Source organism: Anopheles coustani, chromosome 3 (assembly GCF_943734705.1).
Source record: "Anopheles coustani chromosome 3, idAnoCousDA_361_x.2, whole genome shotgun sequence".
In the NCBI taxonomy this organism is placed as follows: Eukaryota; Metazoa; Arthropoda; class Insecta; order Diptera; family Culicidae; genus Anopheles; species Anopheles coustani.
The window spans coordinates 74,342,126-74,361,220 of NC_071288.1; the positions used below are offsets into that span (position 1 = coordinate 74,342,126).

General features: G+C 42.5%; 2 protein-coding genes across 2 annotated transcripts; one reads left to right on the forward strand and one right to left on the reverse strand.

Annotated features, from left to right (window-relative positions):
* Positions 1 to 35: 35 nt before the first annotated feature.
* On the reverse strand, positions 36 to 12,148 carry LOC131261420 (uncharacterized). Its single transcript, XM_058263449.1, has 2 exons — positions 11,402 to 12,148; positions 36 to 2,650 (listed from the first exon to the last, which is right to left on the reverse strand). Exons 1-2 carry the CDS (start codon positions 11,898 to 11,900, stop codon positions 1,236 to 1,238), a joined length of 1,914 nt encoding a protein of 637 aa, XP_058119432.1. The 5' UTR covers positions 11,901 to 12,148; the 3' UTR covers positions 36 to 1,235.
* A 6,031-nt stretch (positions 12,149 to 18,179) lies between these two features.
* On the forward strand, positions 18,180 to 19,001 carry LOC131272836 (pre-mRNA-splicing factor Syf2). Its single transcript, XM_058274702.1, has one exon. It carries the CDS (start codon positions 18,216 to 18,218, stop codon positions 18,909 to 18,911), a length of 696 nt encoding a protein of 231 aa, XP_058130685.1. The 5' UTR covers positions 18,180 to 18,215; the 3' UTR covers positions 18,912 to 19,001.
* Positions 19,002 to 19,095: the final 94 nt, after the last annotated feature.

Below are 19,095 nucleotides of genomic sequence, written 5' to 3' on the forward strand. Positions count from 1 at the left end.
CTATTTGGAATGTTCTGCAATTATAAATAGCTACTGCACAACACTGTCTTATGATATTTCATTATTTTGATCAGTATTTTATTTCGCTCGCAAACTGGAAATTCGTTATCCATTCATGGAGTTCATTATTCGATTCGTAATGAGTAAAAATATACGTGAAAGAACCGTTCTTCAAGCGTCCCTCCAGTCCGATGACTACTAATGCTTACATTGCGCCACTGGTGTTTCGTTCGGTTCTGAAGGAGAATCATCTCTGTCTATACTGTACACTAAAAAAAAACGTGGTTCTGTTTTATCAATAGCTCCCGAGCTATTTGCTTGTCGAAGTCGAGTAATATATGAAAATATAGAAGGAAAAAAAATAAATAACTCTTTAATTAAATTCTTCACTCGCTTCGTTAGGATTCATTCAAAGCAGCGCGCGTACAAAACTATCGTTAAATGGTATAAATTAAAAGGATTTGCAAAGCAAATGTGTTTCCTTCTGCTAAACAAATACGTATGAATTAGTGGAAGTAACATGTGTACTTTCTAAATATCGATTACTTTTCTTCGTTTCACTCGAAATGATGTTTTACAGCAAAACAAAAATGCCCGATAACGTCCAGGCTCACTGGATAGGAATTCTTTAAAAGGAAATAAGATTGTAATTTTAAACAAAATTTAATAAAACTGGTAAAAAATGGAGAAACTGTGAAACGAAATTAGCAAAAACCGTAATCTGTCGGTACTCTGATTCTGATAGAAAGTTCATGATTTTTCGAGCTTCTATAGCTTTTACAAAATAATCACAGTGAAAAAAAAGAAAAAAAAATACTAACATTCTGTTAGTAACATCCGTAATATACTAGCTTTATACTATAAATCTTCTTAGATTTGCTCTCGATTAGGCTGACTGTTCCATAACCGACCGTCGTTTTCATCAGGGTCAGGTTAACTCAAACTGTACACACTTTAAAGCATGCCACCAACATGAGCCTGTCGATGAAACGGGCTTTAAAGTCTTCGATAAGCGCGGTTAACGCTTTTTCCCCGCCCTCCACCTATCGTCATCGTCGTCGGTAGCCATCATTATTTTTCTTTGGAAATTTTTCGCCAGCGAAGCATCTTCCGCAGTTGCACCGAGTACGGCGCACGTGCCCCTGTATGACGGAAGAATCACTTGGCGGGCAAGAGTGTTGGCGTTTCCATTCCATCAGTCATGCCTCGGGAGGGGCGTTGCTTCCTCCTACATCCTACAGGTAGCTTCCCAGCCCATTCGGTGCGCCGTCGACGAACGGTGTTCGCGGTAGAATGTGCCCTTCCGGCGACGATGCGTCCGAGGAGTCAGGCGGAACACTGCTTGCCGGAGAAACATCGTCGTATCCGTAGCCGATGGATTCCGTGGCAGACGGGAGACTATCGTCATGGGCAGTTGCCAACCCGTATGCATCCTTGGCCGCGAGTTGCATCAACGCAAGTGCACCCTGAAGCTTCCGATTGTTTTCCTCCGGCCTGGGACGCCCCGCGCCATTCGTTAGGTGCAACGCCGCCGCCGGTTGATCGGAAAGTGGGCGCGCACTATCCTTGCTGGCCACCATCAGCACGGTCGGACGCATTTGATTTGGATCGATCGTGTTCAACATCGTGTGCGGTGCGCCATTGCTGTAGCTATCCACCCGCGGTAGGGGTTTGTTATGGTGGCCCACCGGGGCAAGCGCTTGTCTTTTCACCGGCGAGGACGAGTAGGTGCTGACGGGGACTTCCGGTTGCTGGTGCAGCTGCTGCTTGAGCGCCATCGTGGAGGTAGTGGAAGAGAACACCTTCTGCGAGATCACGTTCGGCTCGAGCGGTTTGGCAAGATCGTCCTGCCAGGCATCGCGTAGCCACTTCTTCTTCGGGTTGAACGTCGACTTGGCCGGGCTGGATGGGCACAACTCGTCACCGGAGTCGTCAGCCTCCTGCTCTACCGCCTCGTGGTCGGTTGGTTCCTGCCACTGAATCAGCTTCGGTAGAGCATTTTTTGTCTTCGACGTTAACGGACTGCCCAGGCCCGCGTTCATGTCCAGCTCGCACATCAGTCCCTTCCGGCTCGATTTGTAGTTGTTGTTCGGTGTGACCGGGGAGAGGAGCAAATTTCTAGCATTGCCACCACCGCCAACGGCACCTCCACCCCCGGTGACTCCCTGCAATCCGTTACCGATCGTCGGGTTGTTCTCATCGTTCGCGTTGCGCTGTGTTACCGTCGTCGCCGGCCGTTGGTTTTCGTTTTCGTTCAGCAAGTCCGTACTGCCGGGACTTTCGATACCAAAACCGTTGTCCGTTGTAGCGTTGCCAGCGGCCGAGCCACCGTTCGATCCGTTACTTCGCTTAGGTGTCTTCCGTGTTGGTGTTCGGTCTTCGCGCTCGGCGCGATACTTCTCCAACCATCGCAGAACCTCGTCGTTCTGCTCCGGTACCGTCTGTATGACAAAGTCGTCGCAGCGCCTCAGCGTGTCGTAGGGATGGTCCGGGCAATGGCGGTTGGCGTGGGTGAACCGCATCTGACAGTGGGCGGCCGAGCAGATGAAGGGTCGTTCCCCGGTGTGCAGCCGCTGGTGTGTCTTCAGCTGTCCACTTTGCGTGAACGCACGGGTACATCCCGGATAGTCGCAGTGGTATGGCCGTTCACCTGTTGAAGAGTAGAACAAATCATTAGAACGGGCATATAAAAGGTAGCAACACAAAAAAAAACACTAGCGATCTTTCCCTTTTCCCATGCCTTTTAATATATTTTACAAACAACAGAAAACTAAATAAAATTGCATCACTAGAGGAGGTGGATTTAAAAGAAAGTGCGTGAAGTGACACATTGGAACGTTGATAAATAATCAACCAATAAAAAGAAATATTTGATGTTTTATCGCCACCCATTTTATGATATAATATATTACGAATGAACCTATTTTTATTTAAAATTAAGCTATTAATAAAGTAGATTACAAAAAGATTAAAGTTGCAGAAGCATATCTGTTACTTGAAATTTTAAACTTTTTGAAAAAAAAACGCTATTTCTAATACGGAACATATTTCCCCCGTTTGTAGCCAAATATTATTCAACTTTTTGATAACACACGACAAATAAAAATATCCACCCAAAGCGATCCCGAAGTTTCGTTTGGTCGCCTATTATCATGTTTTGCAATGGACATTAAATCATTTGTTTTTTTCTAAATGTTTTCCGTAATTCGAGACACAACTGTGTTCTCCATATTTAAACAACCAAACAAACTTGGACAAATGAAAACAAATGAATCACTCCTCTTCGGGACAAAGATTGACGCTGGGCGATCGGGTCTTTAAATGTGTTTACCCAGCCGTGCTGTGTTATGTTATGCTGCCCTGTCCTTTCCTCTCCCCTTGGTTTATGTGTGTGTGTGTTTGTGTGTATGATCACACGATGGGACACGTTTTGCTGCATGGCCTCTAGCGGAATGCGAGAGTTTAAATCTCCCACCCGAGGAGGGAGTTTGTTTGAAGACAAAAAACAGGGAAAAAGAAAAAAAAGAACCTTTTTAGCAATAGTTTCACGAACGATATTATTGGCGGAGAGAAACACGTTTTGCGGCCGTAGAATTTAAAAAAAAATAAAGCAACACTGGTCAACAAGAAGAGGAAGAAAATCTACGAACAAACCAACATGAGGCATCGATACACCGTGCACGAGAAATCACGTTCGAACCCGTTTCGAGCAAGTCAGCAGCATTCCAAAACGGGTTGTCCCGTTTCCCAACTCACACACAGCACAACAACATCGTTTGAAATTCGCGCATCAAAACATGGGAGTTCGTTTTTTTTTATGTTGTCCCGAAAAACCGGCTTTTTTGCGGAGTCCACCAGTAGGGAACACCATTAGAATAAAACTTCTCCGCGAAAGGATCCGGCATCTATCGTTTCTTCGTGTTTTCTCCCATCCCGTGCCTAAACACACCCAAACGTCGGATACCGGTTTAAATAATTTTAAACAAATGCCTGGATCATCCGTTCCCCTAGGGCCTTGCTTTTTTCTACTCTCTTCTTGCCATTTCCCGCTGGACATTTTCCACAAGGTGCGCGCAAGCAGCTTAGCGCAATGTAAACGCACTGCGCGCACGAAACAAAACAATAATTGAACCTCCTGTTCGCATAAGTTTTTTTTAATGCTCATTGCTAATCTCGCCATGCATTGTTTTGTTTCGTGGAAAGGGAAAAAAGGAACGTAGAAAAGAGTCCCTTTACTTTGTCCCGGTGTGCATCATCCTGGTCAACCCAAGTACCTACCCCGTAAGGATATCCTTCTTCCTTTGGCCCTAGAAGGAATAGACTGTTGTTCTGAGATTTCGCTTTTTTTTCTCATGGCCTACCTGCAAAAATTCACTTTTTTGTCAGTCGGATGTGAGCTTGGTGGTTAAAGAGGGTTCAAAATATTCGCCACTGGGGAGTGAAAGGGACAACTAGCAAGCGGACTACGATTGTGCGTCGTCTTAAGGATGCCAACCCTCCTTGGCAACTGGCTTTTTTATTTAAACCGATAAATAAATTTTCCAACTCGTTCTAACGGAGGGTTATCGGAAGGAAAACGGACCCCAAATGCCTCGTCGCCAGCCGAGGGTCGCAGTGAGAAGATGGCTTCGTTCGATTTCAATTTAACTTCGCGGGGTGAGAGCACGCTGGATCGAACACGTGCATTTCCCGTGGGCACACACGCATTTCCGATGCTGCCTGCATGGCAGGGATGAACATACACGACAGGAAGTCCACCAAAACACAAAGGGACGTCAAGCGATCTGCTTGCGTTGCGCGTCGTCTTACAGGCGTCCTTTCTCTCGGAAAAGACGCAGAACGGGGATGGGAAATCGTTTACGTAGAAAATGCGCACACCTAACCACCCCTTTTTCTAGAACTGCTGCAAGATGCCGTATCGCAAGGAAATACCTTGGATAAGGGGAAAATACAAGCCAGTAGCGATTCCGATTGTTGCCCTGTTTGTGCTTGATTTGTGGAGTTTTTGCTTTACGAAATTTTTTTAACTCTCCTACGATCAGTTTATGAAATATTTAATTACGAAATAGCTATAACAATTTTAACATTGAATCAAGGAATGATCTGATAAATGTTAATGGAGAGATTTTCAGATGATATCATAACAGCAACAACATAATTTCTAACTGCAGCACGTTACATTCCAACATCATCAGTTAATTTTATAACGCGATCATGTTTATTATAACTTTGTCAGTTGAAATCCGGACCGAAGCAGTTGATATTACAAGTTCCGTTTTGATTCACTATCCTTCAGCTTTGCTCGATGCATCGTTCGTGTTCTGTATTCAATAGTGTTGCTCGGAAGCATTCATTGATACCATAATCGATAGAAGCACCCGGATTCATCCGGATTCAGCCGGATTCAACCGGATTCAACTGGATTCAACCTGGATTCAACAGGTTAAATCTGGATTCTACTGGATTCAACCGAATTTAATCCGAAACATGTTGAACTAATCGACTTTAGCTTCCGCTAGTTGCGTGCTTCGCTCAAGCTGCTGAACCAGGATTATAATATCAAGTGACACAATTCTAGTTTCAACTGACAAAGTTATAATAAACATGATCGCGTTATAAAATCCGATGCTGTTGGAATGTCATGTGTTGCAGTTATGATATCATCTGAAAATTCCTGTAAGACATTATGCACAATGTTACGAACTATTAAATACTGAATTCAAATTTCGAAACATTTAAAAACAATAAACAACACTCCATAGAGGGATAAGAACAGTTTGTGTTTAGAGTTGTCAACTGTGACAACTCTATAAAAAAGACACCAACAATCATAAACCACAATCAGACAAAGACGAAAATCGGAGCTCGTAGTGGCCAAGTGATCGTGGATGATATAATTAAGTCCGACACAACGTTACACCATCGTGCGAGAGATGGAGCGCTTGGGCTGAAGGATGTCAAGCATATCGGAAATGGGGAAAGACGGAATAAAATGTAATTCATTCAACGTCCAGCCATACCGAGGTGACTCGCCCCGGTACGCATTTAATGATTAAATGATACGGCGCACGAGAGAAGCTAACAGATTAAAAAACGCAGTCATAAAATCAACGAGCGAAAAGATCGACACAACCGTTTTAAAAGCTAAAACTATGAACCGCGAAGCAATAGGCAAGCAAACAGGAGGACGTTTAAACCGAAGAAAGCAATCTCGCGTTGTAGAAAGAGACTTAGTATTGAGTACACAACAACGAAACAAGGAGGAAGAGGAAAAATACGAGAACCTCGATCATTTCTTCTTCTTCTTCTGTGTGTCGCGGTATTGCAAACCTTTTTCCTACTTTTTCTTCTACTGCCTAGGGGTAGAAAAATCCCTCCAACCAATGCCAATATGGCTCTTTCTCTGCTCGAATCTAATCAAAATCAATTTAAACCACCCAATTTAAAAATCTCTTCCCATGCCCCCCTTTCGTTGGGGAGAGCTTCATTTTCGCAAACCGAGCTGGAAAGAAAAACCGGGCAAGAGTATGGCAAGAAGAAAAATGCCGAATAATTCCGACCGGATTGCGCGGATGTGAATGACCACGCGCTTCGGCGCACCTTCCTTCTTTTCTTCTCGATCGAGCTTCACCTGCCTGACCTTCTTATGGTGCTGGTCCGGGGCGGCTCCATACATTTAACCACATTTGCGGGCCGGATTGTTAAAGCCACGTTTCCTTTCCACCATTTTCCATCATCATCAAATGGGCACCTTTTTTTTCTCGACCGATGGGCGAAACCTAGTGGGGAAAATGGAAAATTTCCTCCCAAAAACAGTGCACCGATTCAGTGCGAATCAGTTCTATTTTTCTATTTTACGGAACAAGCAAAGAACGTAATCTTTCAACCAAGCTAACAATCCAGGGCAGAAAGGCGAACCATGCGAGATGTTCGGGAGAAGCTCAATATCGATCGACGGTACGGAAGTAAGCCTTTAAAAAGAAAACATAACAACTTTTCTCCCATATGCATATCGGCCGGACGGTTTTCCGCAAGCCGAGCAAGTAATAAATTTGGAGCTTGCATAATTCGCACCACGAAAAAGAAAACCGTAGGGCGATTTGTGGAACTGGTAACGCGCCTTCGATTTCTCGAAAGACTTTTCGTGCAAAAAAGTGGCCGGCAAATATGGATGGAAAAAGCTGGCTTCTTATTTTTCCTAGCCGGGCTCTCTTCTAATGACGATCGATCGACAAGCAAAAGCTGCAAAAAAGACAACTCATACGGGCAAAAGGTACCAATTGATGGGCTTGGCACCGTGGCGAAACCGAGCAGGGTTGGATCTTTTACCTCACTCAAAAGAAGGAAATGATCTTTGGAGGTTAAATTTTCTTCTGTTCCTTTCCAACAACATCACACCATCAACAGTAATTACCACAATCATTATGCGCGCAGAATCGCGCCGCTCAGCTGGGGCTACTTTTCCGGTCTCTGGTTTCGTGTTTTCCCGCATTCGTGTGAATTATCGACAGTGTTACAGGGGGAGGAAAAAAAATCGAATATTACATCCTCCGTGAACTAAAATTTAGGACGCTCCCGTTTGGCACAACTAACCTGTTTTATGAACTATCTTTATTATCTACCGAAAAATATACTTCATTCCATTGGGTCAATTATCCTTAGTTGGGATGATGAAGATCAACAACAACCTACGTTCGTGAATTTTATTCGCCTTTTTCTCTGAACGAACAAGTTTCATTGTTTTCCTCACACATTCTGTCTTTACGCTGTAGCTACTTTAGCGAAAGATTTAAAAATGTCCAACCGTTTTTTAAATTCCCTAAACACATTAACTCCTGCAACGAAGAGAATCGAAGAGAAAATACCCAAGACGAGGAAACAGACGGTGGTAGTTCTCCTTGGCAACAAGTGCATTTCCTTTTCCTTGCGCAGTGAATCCCGGAGGCCGTAGCAAGCACCTCAAGGATCCTGTGTACGCCAAAAAGGATTCCCTGGAGGCCAGAAGCAGGTTGCAACAGAAGGGCAGATCAGATGGAACGAATATGGGCACAAGTGGAAGCTCGGAAACAACTGCGGCACAATTTGGGATAAGAGGAACATGGGAGAACTAAAAATCAGTAAAAACAGAAGGAAATGAACGGAAAGATAAACGGGGCGAACGAGGCAAAAGGAAAACGATGCTGGGAAGCTGAGAAGAAGGTGGAGAAGAAGCCAGCTACAGCACACTGGCCAGCCGTCGTGCTGCTATTTAAGCCATTTAATGAAGCCACACACATGGGATAAGTGTGTGGTGTGGGCACAGGTTTAAATGCGCGTTCGTGTGAGTGCAGCATGCAGTATGCTGCAGTGTTGGTTCGCGATCGTAACCGCGCGCGATCGGTAGAGAGCATCGTCGCCGATCGCGCACGTTGGAATGCGTTCGAAGGGAAACAGCGAACAATCAGATGTGGCGAATGAAGGAAACGGTGAAGCTGGCAGAGGAAAACCGCGACCGGCGAAAAGAAAACGCAACTACCTGTGAGCAAGCAGCGTTTCCCATACATAGCCATTGCAAAACGCTTCTTGGGCTTCATTTTCAACGCCTGCTTTTCTGCGGCACCTTGCGTTGACATGAAGGGGAAGCTGGGGTTTAACAGCAATGGAACATCTTTTCTGAAAAAATGTCTCGGAAGCAAAGATGTTACCAGCAGTTGATAAAATGGAGAAATATAATGTTGATCAAGGTAATAGTTTTACGTTTTAGTCAAGACCAATGACATAAAATTTCAATTTGGTAATCGTTATCAAATGTATAGCTTGTACGCGATAGGAAATTAGCTGTAAAGGGTACGGGAAACGAAGCGTAATCGTGTAATTCCGCTGCTCAATCTGTTAAAAATAATTTTGGCATTCATACCCTATAATCGCATGTGTAATCTTGTCAAAACGTAAACAAGCGAACCAATAATTTATTGGATCGCGCTTTAAATGTGTATTCATCGAAGCGTAGCAGCGTAGTTTTGGTATTTTAAACTATCAATATCAAAATAAAAGCTGTAGCTTCAAACCCTGCAGGAACTTTTACCAAATTGCAAAACATAAACAAAGCACAGATAACGCTTTTCCCGAATATCGACGATAAACGAGAAACCAGCGATGACGCTTCATTTACCGTGCCCTCATTAATACTAATAGTTAAGTTAACTTTAATTTCCTCTTCAAAAAACCCTCTTGATTAGTCCAACAAAAATCAGTAATTTATAAACAACAACTAACAATTTAAAAAAAACTCAGCTAAACTTGCCAATTGTATATGATCCTTTTAATGTGCTCGAAGTTAGAGTTGTGCAATTCAGATTCACGAATCTGAATGATTTTTTGCATCGTTTTCGATATTAATGAATTCCAAAGATTCGTTAATATTAAAAGAACAGAAAATTAAAACTCAAAAAATGGGGAGACACCTAATTTTTGGTCCACGCCAATGCAAGAATCATGAAGATTCGTGAAAGATTCATGGAATATTCATGAAGATTCATTAATGTTTCGAAATATTCATCAATGCTTGAAGATACAAATCCCAAAAGATGTATTAATCAATCTGAATGAATCTTAGGTTAAAGATTTATGTGAATGTGAATCAAAAGCAGATCTGATCTTCTTATCCGATTGTTGACTAGCCACTATTAGTTTCAATAAAATTGAATTGGAGTTACTTTTATTATTATGTACGATGATATTTACTACCCCACGTTCCGCTACTTGGAACGGAACGCACAACACAAGCAAAATGTGGCTATGCAATAACATGGTGTAGTGGAAATTTATCTGGTCCAGCGGTTGTAGTGACCATGCGGCCACAAAAAAAAACATCCGACCGCGGATCCGCGGGATGTGTCGCCATACACACACACACATACGCCGGCAATTGGGCCCATCGCCAACGACAACACCGCTGGATCGCGGTTTAAAAACGCCGGTGCGCGGTTACCTTGCGCAAATATGTGTTTCCCATCGCCCGGTGGAAGCTTTTAAATTGCTAACACTTCTGAATTTACTTCCCGTCCCTATCACGTTTGTCTTGTGTCTGCCGTTCTTCTCCTCTGGATCGATCGAACCGGCAGTATATTGCCGATGCGAAAGGGATACACTAAGGGCAAACCACCAACCAACCAAAGCAAAACGTGCGCCACACGCCGATGATCGTGTAACGATGACGATGATGATAATGATGAGCCAGTGGCTTCGGAAAAGAAAGGAAATTATTTCATACATTATTATCATTCGTTATTACCACCGTCGATTCCTCCCAGCCCGGACAACGGTGTGCGCTCCAACACTTTTCCTCCCATTGTGGGGCAACTCTTTGTTAGTGGAAGGTGTTTCGTGTTTTTCCATCAGTTTTTTTTCCTTCACTTCATTGGACATGTTGGAAGCAACTGTTTCCAAAAATCCACCTGGCATTAACCGCTGGTCCTGATGATGGAACGACACTCCTTCCAAAGGAACGTCACCGCGGCCAGCTGGTGCAGACCCAGATCAGGTGGCATTTTTCGTGGGGAGATTCAGAGTTTTTTTTACTACTGCACCGGGCTTTCTTCCATCATAACCCTTTGAGAGATTTGATAAGATCTTCAAAATTAGTTTATTTAAATTAAAATGTTTTCATTCATATTTAAAAAAGACACTGTGTTTGGCTGTGTTTTTTTAAGTAGAAACAATGTTTCCAACAATCTTTACAAATAAAAATCAGTGTTATCAAACATATGAAAATCTTAAAAAAAAAATACACATGCCCTTCCAGGAAACCGAATTGAGAGACACAATTACCCAATATTTCCCAGTAAAGACACCCCACGTAGTCGGTAAAATACCAGCGAAGGGTTAAACCCTTTCCGGATAAAAACATGCGCTTTCGGGTTTACCGATCAGGGCAGTAAAAATCGTCGATCCTCACGCCGACCGATTGCACGCACATTCGGCTGACCCCTAGGGGAAGAATGTGAGCCATGAAATGAAGAATGCGATAAATGAAAGCAGGTGTGCTTATTGTCGCTTCCTTCCCATGATCTTCACTGGGCCGAGCATAAAAAATCGTGGCGAGAAAAAAAACAATCCTCGCTTGAAGTTCTTGAAGAAATGCGAAAAAAAACCGGACGATAAAACATCCCCGAGAAATAGAAGCGCAACCGGCGAATCGATGCCGGAGTTTTGCACCCCCGGGGTTAGCACTTGCGTTCGATTAGCATTTGAAATGAAGGTTGGGTTGGTGGTTCCTTCCGACCGAGAATGTTCAGTGCACGCAATAACCACCGGCGATGGGCGGCGAAGGTTCCGGTGAGCATCGCGTTCCGGTGGTGGTCGGTTTAAAAGTCGTATCGTTGTGCGGTGCCCTCCTGCGGTGGCCACCGGAGGCGCTTACCTGTGTGCGTTCGTAGATGTGCCTGGAGCGATTTCTCCCTCGGAAAGACTCGATGGCAGTAGCGGCATTTAATTGCGGACGGCGAAATCGAACCCTCGACCATCAGCGACGTGAGCGCTTCGGATCGCGGGCGGCCCCGTTTGTTTTCCGACTTTTCCGCCGACCCGCCGCCAGCGGAGGAGGAGTTCCAGGTTTTCGGTGTGCCCGATGAGTTGTGGCCACTGAAGCTGCGATTGTGCTGACCGTCCGGTGAGCCGCAGCTCGACGAGGGGCTGGTAGCTTCGGTAAACCAATTCCAATGCTGTTGCTGTTGGTGTGCCGTGGTGACAGGGGCTGTCAAGCCATGGCCAACGTTCGCAGCGGATCCTACTTGCGCATCCGTCGGTGATCCGATGGTGGTCACCGATGGTGGTGGCGAGCTAAGATAATTGCTACAAGACGAGACCGCCGTCTTGAGGCGCTTTGGAGTGTTTAAAGCCATCGGTGCGGTTGCGGCCATCTGTCCCGGACGACGGGCAGCATCGAATACGCGAACGGGGTTGTTATTTTTTTGACTCGCAAACCTATTTTCACTGTACTGCCATCCGTTTAGTTATATTTTTTCCGTCGGTTTCTTTCCGATGAGCATACACACAAAAACTCGAATCAGCACAACACTGCGACGCAGTTAGTTTGGGGGAAATAGCAAAACAATACAACACTGAATTAGCAAAAGTTTATCACTTTCTTAACCCACGCGCACCAAAAGACGCGCAGCTCGCGCAACGCAACCTCTTCGGTAGCTTTGTCGGATCAGTACTGGAATTTATAGCAGTCGTCGAAGGCAGATCGAAAGCGATTATTTTGACGTTTGCCTTCGCATGTCACGGCGGCAACAATATGCACAGGTTCCTTTTATTTATGAAATCGGGAATTTTTGTTGTGTGCGTCTACTTTTTGAGGAAGAAAGAGTATTCAAACAGTGTTTTAAATTTTTGTCACCTTCAGTAAAAGGTAATAACCAACAATATTGAAAAAACCGATGATTTATTGAAATAGGAAAATACGATAACCTTCGTTTTAAAGACACGTTTAATGACAATGACAATGTCAAATTGACATGTTTTGTTTGGAAAATTGAGCAAAACAACACAGTTCTCAAAGTTTATTTCACAGTAGCAAGTCAGACGCGATAGAGAACGGTTCTATTTTTGAAAAGCGAAGCGGTTGAGATTCCAAAAACAGAGATCGTTTAAATAATTACTAAAGAGTGCAGGAGTGGAGAGTGAGAAAAAGGACTAAAGGAGAGTGAGAAAAAGAAGGAAAAAAAAAAAAAAAATTTCAAAGAGTGATAGTAAAAGAAAATTTTTTGTGGGAGACGGAGGGCAAGATGGGGGTCCAGGACCCTGGAGGAGGGCTCTTGGCAAATAACCCTTTCGGACTACTAGCCGAAGCAGGGAGTGCCAAAAGGAAGAAAGCCTCGAAACAACACGTGGACCTGTACAGTGCCAGCACAAGCTATGAAGATGAACAATTTCTTTTAATGGAAGCAACCGGAGCAGGGGAAAGTTGCGACAAATTAAACCCTTTTCTTGTGCAAAAAGCGTTTGAAAGTGCACTAGGGGACAAACCTCTAGAAGCTAGACGCCTAAGGGACGGAAAACTACTGATCAAGGTTAAGTCGGTAAAACAGGCCCTAAAATTAAAAAACTCACCAGAATACAACATGGCAGTGGCGTTATGAGTGTAAAAGTGTCGGATCACCCAACGCTTAATGTAGTGAAGGGCATGATAAGATCATACGACATACTAACACTGACAGAGCAAGAAATCCTAGAGGGACTAAAGGACCAGAAAGTGACAGAGGTCACAATCGTTAAAAGAAAGGATAAAGATGGTGGTCTCATAAACACAAAGATGGCCATCCTTACTTTCAAGGCAGCGAAGATCCCAAGAAAGATCGATTTCGGATGGTACCCACTGAAAGTTGAATTATATGTGCCAAGACCGATGCGTTGCCTAAACTGCATGGGACTCGGCCACACGAGAAAATGGTGTAGAGGCGAAAAAAAATGCGCAAACTGTGGAGAGTTAGATCACGCTAATCAGTGCACTCAAACGAAATGTGTATCTTGTGCAGGGGAACATCATACGTTGGACAAAAATTGCCCAGTGTACAAAGATGAGTGCGAAATCCAAAGGATCCGAACAGAAAAAAAAAGTACCATACAACACAGCAAAGAGACTAAGGCGGGAGGAATGTCCCATAATCCCACGTATATACACATTCAGCGACAGCACTTACGCACAGCAAACAGGGCGAAACACGAAGAACAAGGATAAACAAAACTTAACAGAAAGAATAATATTAAAACAGAAAAAAGACTCCAATATCAACAACAGGAATGAAATCAACTTGAACAAGAACATGAATTACGACAATATTGAACAAATAAGTGACATTACAGTAGAATACTTAGAATCAGAAAACGAAGAACTAAAAGAAAACGAAATCAGAACATACAATAATGTAATGCTACCAAACGAAGAAAGACTAGTTTATGAAACACATTCGAAGATGATAATCGAAGAGGTTATCATGGATGATGAGACAACAACGGCGGTACAGAACATCATAGACGAGCTAAACCAGTAAAAAAAAAAAAAAAAAAAAAAAGAAAAAAAAACCGGATCCAAAAAAAAAAAAAAAAAAAACCATGGACAAAATGACCGGGAAGAATAGTCAAATACCAAAAGAGGATGATAGACTCAAGATCCTACAAGCAAATATCCAAGGACTAAGACAAAACAGGGATGAGATCCTAAATCTAGCAACCAAAGAACATTGTGATATACTATGCTTACAGGAAACGTGGATAAAACCAGAAGACAAACTTAAATTTAAAGGGTACACACTGATAACTGACAACAGAGAAGATGGCTATGGAGGTAGTGCCATTGCCATAAAAAACGGCTATAAAATAGAAATAATACAATTACCAAAGAGCCAACATATACAAGTTGCGGCTGTAAGACTAATTCAACAAAACATGTTAGTGATGTCTATATACGTAAAACCCACCGCAGCAATGGGTATCTTTAGAAAATATATAAAATCTGTGATAAAAGAAGCCAAAGAAAAAAAATACAAACTAGCGCTAATAGTAGGGGATTTCAATGCGCATCATACGGTATGGGGAAATCCATATTCAGACGCCAAAGGAAGATCCCTACTAGAAGAGGTAATAGAGGAAGATATCATCATAGTTCACAATAAGGAAAAAACATTCATAAGTCCTAATGCGGAAAAAAGGGACACAGCCATTGATATCACTTTAGTCCCAACAAGAATAGCCCATAAAGTGAGTCGAGTTGTAACGGACTTGCATATTGGAGGCAGCGGCCATAAAGCCATAATTATTCGAGTGAACAGCCCAAAAATGAGCCAAAAAACCATAGTGATAAACAACAAAAAAATAGAAAAATTGGCCAAAGAGATAAATTTAACTGGAAATAATTGTATTAGTAAGCTAACCAAAGAAGTAAATAGAATAAGAAAAGAAAACACCAAAACCACTAATAGAACCCCAAAGTCATGGTGGAACGAGGAGATAAATGGGGCCTGGGAAAAAAAAGAATCAATCAAGGTCAGAGTATAATAGGCAGAAAACGATAGAAAACGAAATAATGTTTAAAAAAGACCTAGCCCGATTCAGATTCCTTAAAAAAAGAGAAAAGGATAGTAACTTTGGGAGAGCAATAGACAATATTAATACACAAACATCTACCACACAACTGTGGAAAATGGTAGCGAGGTACAAGGGGTGTCAAACAACAGAGGTAGCGGAAAATGTTATAAACAATGACATATCAAAAGCAAAACAATTTTTGAACGATAACTTCAAAACGAAGAAAAACGTAGGAAAAGTATGGCGGAACCAAGTTTGTGAAGATAAAGAGATATTAGATAAAGAAAAATGGAGAAGGATTTTAGGAGCAAAGAAGAACACGGCACCAGGCAAGGATAAAATCTCATACGCTATACTGAGAAGCCTAAACGAAGAAAGCTCACAAAAAATCATAGAGGAGATAAATGACATGTATCGAAAAGGCAAACTGACAAAAAACCTTAAAACGATAACTGTAGTAGCGGTTAAAAAACCTGGTAAAGACCGAACTAAGGTGGAATCATACCGCCCAATTTCGCTTCTTCCTACACTAACAAAAATTGCAAACTCGGCAGTGTTAGACCAAATTACCTACCACATTGAGAAATCACATATCTTACCGGACACAACTTTTGGCTTTCGGAAACATAAAGCCCCAACAATGGCCATTAACTTATTAACCAACATTGTGACGGAGAACAACAGGAAAAAGAGGCACACTGGAGTGATTTTTATAGACATTAAAAGTGCGTACAACAGTGTGAACACAAAGGAACTCATAAAAATTTTAGAGTCCTATCTAATATCCCCTGAGGATATCAGATGGATAGAAGAATTTCTCACAAATAGGTGGATAGAATTGGGTACAATCGCGGGAACAATTAGACGAAAGATATCAAATGGGCTTCCACAGGGAGATGTATTATCCCCTACTCTTTTCAACCTGTACACAGCTGCATGTCACGACATAAATTCTAAGAAAATCAAACTCATCCAATATGCAGATGATTTCGCTGTGATAGATTCGTCCAAAGATCTTAAGAAATTAGAGATAAAACTCCAAGAGGACATTGATTGGTTAGAGCAATCCATGAAACCACTGGGGTTACAAATGAACCCGAGTAAAACCAAAATGGTAACGTTTCCGAAATGTGATAATAAGTTTAATATAAAAATAGGGACCGACCAAATTGAACAAGCCAAAGAACATAAATTTTTAGGAATATTGATAGACCATAAGCTGAAATTCCACAACCACGTAAGAAACCAAAGATCAAAGGCGATGGAAAAAATGAATGTAATGAAAGCGTTATGTAATCAAAACAATCGTCTAAGCCCTGAAAAGGCCATTCAGATCCATAGGGCATTAATAAGAGGAAACATGGAGTACGGACTCACTATGAGCCTAAATGCGAACAAAAAGGTAGTTAACCCTATAAACACTACGATAAATCAGTCCCTCCGCAGGGCCACTGGTTGCACAAAAACAACCCCAATAAGCACATTGATGGCACTGGCGGCAGAAGTCCCTTTCAACATTAGAAGTGAGTTCTTGGTGGCTAAAGAAGTAGCTAAAATGGTGGCATACTCACCCCTAAACTACGACCTTCTGAAAAAGTATGATAAATATAGGAAGACAAAAAAAATGACAGCCCAAGAAAAAGCCTTCCTGAAAAACAAGCAACTACTAGAAAACCTAAATAAAAAATGCGTAAATGATAATAAGGACTGTGACATTAAAATCAAAAAACAAGTACCTGATCTAGTAGTTAAGAAAACAGAAGCAAATAAGCAAACTATCCTGCAGCCTTGCATGAAAATGATAAATGAAAACCCTGCAGCCATATCCATCTATACTGATGGTAGTGTTAAAGAGGAGGGATGCGGAATAGGGATATATGTATGGGATAAAATAGAATTGGAACACAAAGAATTCTCATATAAACTAAAAAACAAGACCCCGATTGGATCGGTCGAACTTACCGCAATTGACAAAGCCCTAGAATTAGCGGTTCTGGAAGGTTGGAAATACCCAATAATATATACGGACAGCATGGTAGCATGCTGGACCATTGAAAACGCTAGCAAGGAACTATACATAGACGAAATACTGAACAGAATAATTGACAACTGCATATACCTAGAGGCGACGATTCAGTGGATTCCCAGTCATGTGGGTATCCCCGGAAATGAAAAAGCAGATGATCTCGCAAGGGCAGGAACAGAAGAAAATAGTCAACAAACCATAGATAATAATATTAGACTGAAGGACATGCTAGCGATAATGAGCAAGAAAATGTGGAATGAAGCAAACGAATGGTACACTACGACATGCCAAACAAAGGGCCAAAAATTTTATAGATTTCAACAAGTACTAGAAAAGAAAATGTGGCACCATAACACATTCCTAAAAGCAAGCGAGATCAGAGTTTTAAATAGACTATTAGCAGGCCATGAACATAGCAACTTTTGGCTCAACGTTATGAAAATAGTGGAAGACGGAAACTGTGATATATGTGAAACTCCAAAGACAGCTCGACATATGGTATTTCATTGCAAAAAATTTAAAATTGACCGACAAAAACATGGCATAAGTGAAGATAAATTTGAAGCAAGTTTTAAGAAGAAGGACACACGGTATATGAAAAACGTATGTAAATTTGTGGCAGATAACAGGATGATTTTCTAAAATAACAACAGAATAGGCACAGGAAACAGACAACCTTTTCAGAAAACTACAATCAACCACCGAGAAAACCCGGTATAAGGTTGGGTGATAAACCCAGTTACCAGAATGAAAAAGCTGGTAAGCCAACAACCAACAGAAAAGGTAGTCGACCCTACAGACAGATAGTATAAACAGAAAACACAAACAGTGATGAATATCAAGGTGTATAAATTAGAAGGTGAAGTTAACAAAATGATAAGCCACAAGTGACATTCTATAGATGAGCACAAACACAATAAGTTACCACACAGAAAAAAGGATATATGGCCTTAGCAGCCGGTCCTTTAACATTAATAGAGGTCTATGTCACCAGATTAGCTTGCGAACGCCCAGGAAGCTGGATTCAATAGCCCTACTGGTGTAAATCCTCGACGAAGAAGAAGAAGAAGAAGAAGAAGTTTATTTCATTGCAGTTAAATTAGTTGAACAAAGCTAGGAAATGGCGGACACGGTTGCCGAATCCTCGAAATCGTTCGCCGAAAAGCAACGGGAACGTATGGAACGCCTGAAGAAGCTGCACACACAACGCAATGAAGCCCGCACCTCGAACCATCAAGAGGTGATCGCGGAGGACGAGCGAAAGAAACTACCAACCAACTGGGAAGCTAGAAAACGGCAGGCCGAGTGGCTGATGGCTGATGTGAGCGCACGAACGGATGCTGAAACGAAGGGACTTGACTACAACCGGGTAAAAATGCTGCACGTGTCCGCTGCCGAAGCGGATCGTATCGATAAACTGAAGGCGAAGAAGCGGAACGCGGATCCGGGCTTTTCCGACTACGAAGCACAAACAGCACGGCAGTACAATCGCCTGGTGAAAACCATGGCGCCCAGGGATTTGGCAAAGTACGAAGAGCAGAAGGAAAAGTACGGTGATGCGTTCTACGGTGGACCGAACGTTATCCTGCAGGGGCTGCACAAGGACACCCCGAAGGCCATCGACAACATGGTGAAGGATCTGGAGGGACAAATTGCCAAGCGTAAGAAGTTCTCTCGGCGTCGCACGCATAACGACGATGCCGACATCGATTACATTAACGAGAAGAATGCTCGATTCAACAAGAAACTGGAACGATTCTACGGTGAGCATACGGCCGAGATCAAGCAGAACTTGGAGCGCGGAACGGCTATCTAGAGTGTACATAATGCTTCATCATTCGATTTTTTTACTAATTTAAGATCAATAAATAAAGGGTATATTTATAATTAAAGAATTGAATGCATATTGCTACGCAGTAAAGTAACGGTGACTCGATGACAACATGGGTTTGTTCTGTATTGAAGGTATTTATTAAAGTACATAAAACATTTTACAAACA

Bases quoted from the DNA above. Each gene is read 5' to 3' on its own strand.
- LOC131261420 (XM_058263449.1), bottom strand. From the start codon at position 11,900: ATGGCCGCAACCGCACCGATGGCTTTAAACACTCCAAAGCGCCTCAAG. The intron at 2,651-11,401 runs GTAAGCGCCTCC...ACTCTTCAACAG, and splicing joins ACATCTACGAACGCACACAG to GTGAACGGCCATACCACTGC.
- LOC131272836 (XM_058274702.1), top strand. From the start codon at position 18,216: ATGGCGGACACGGTTGCCGAATCCTCGAAATCGTTCGCCGAAAAGCAA.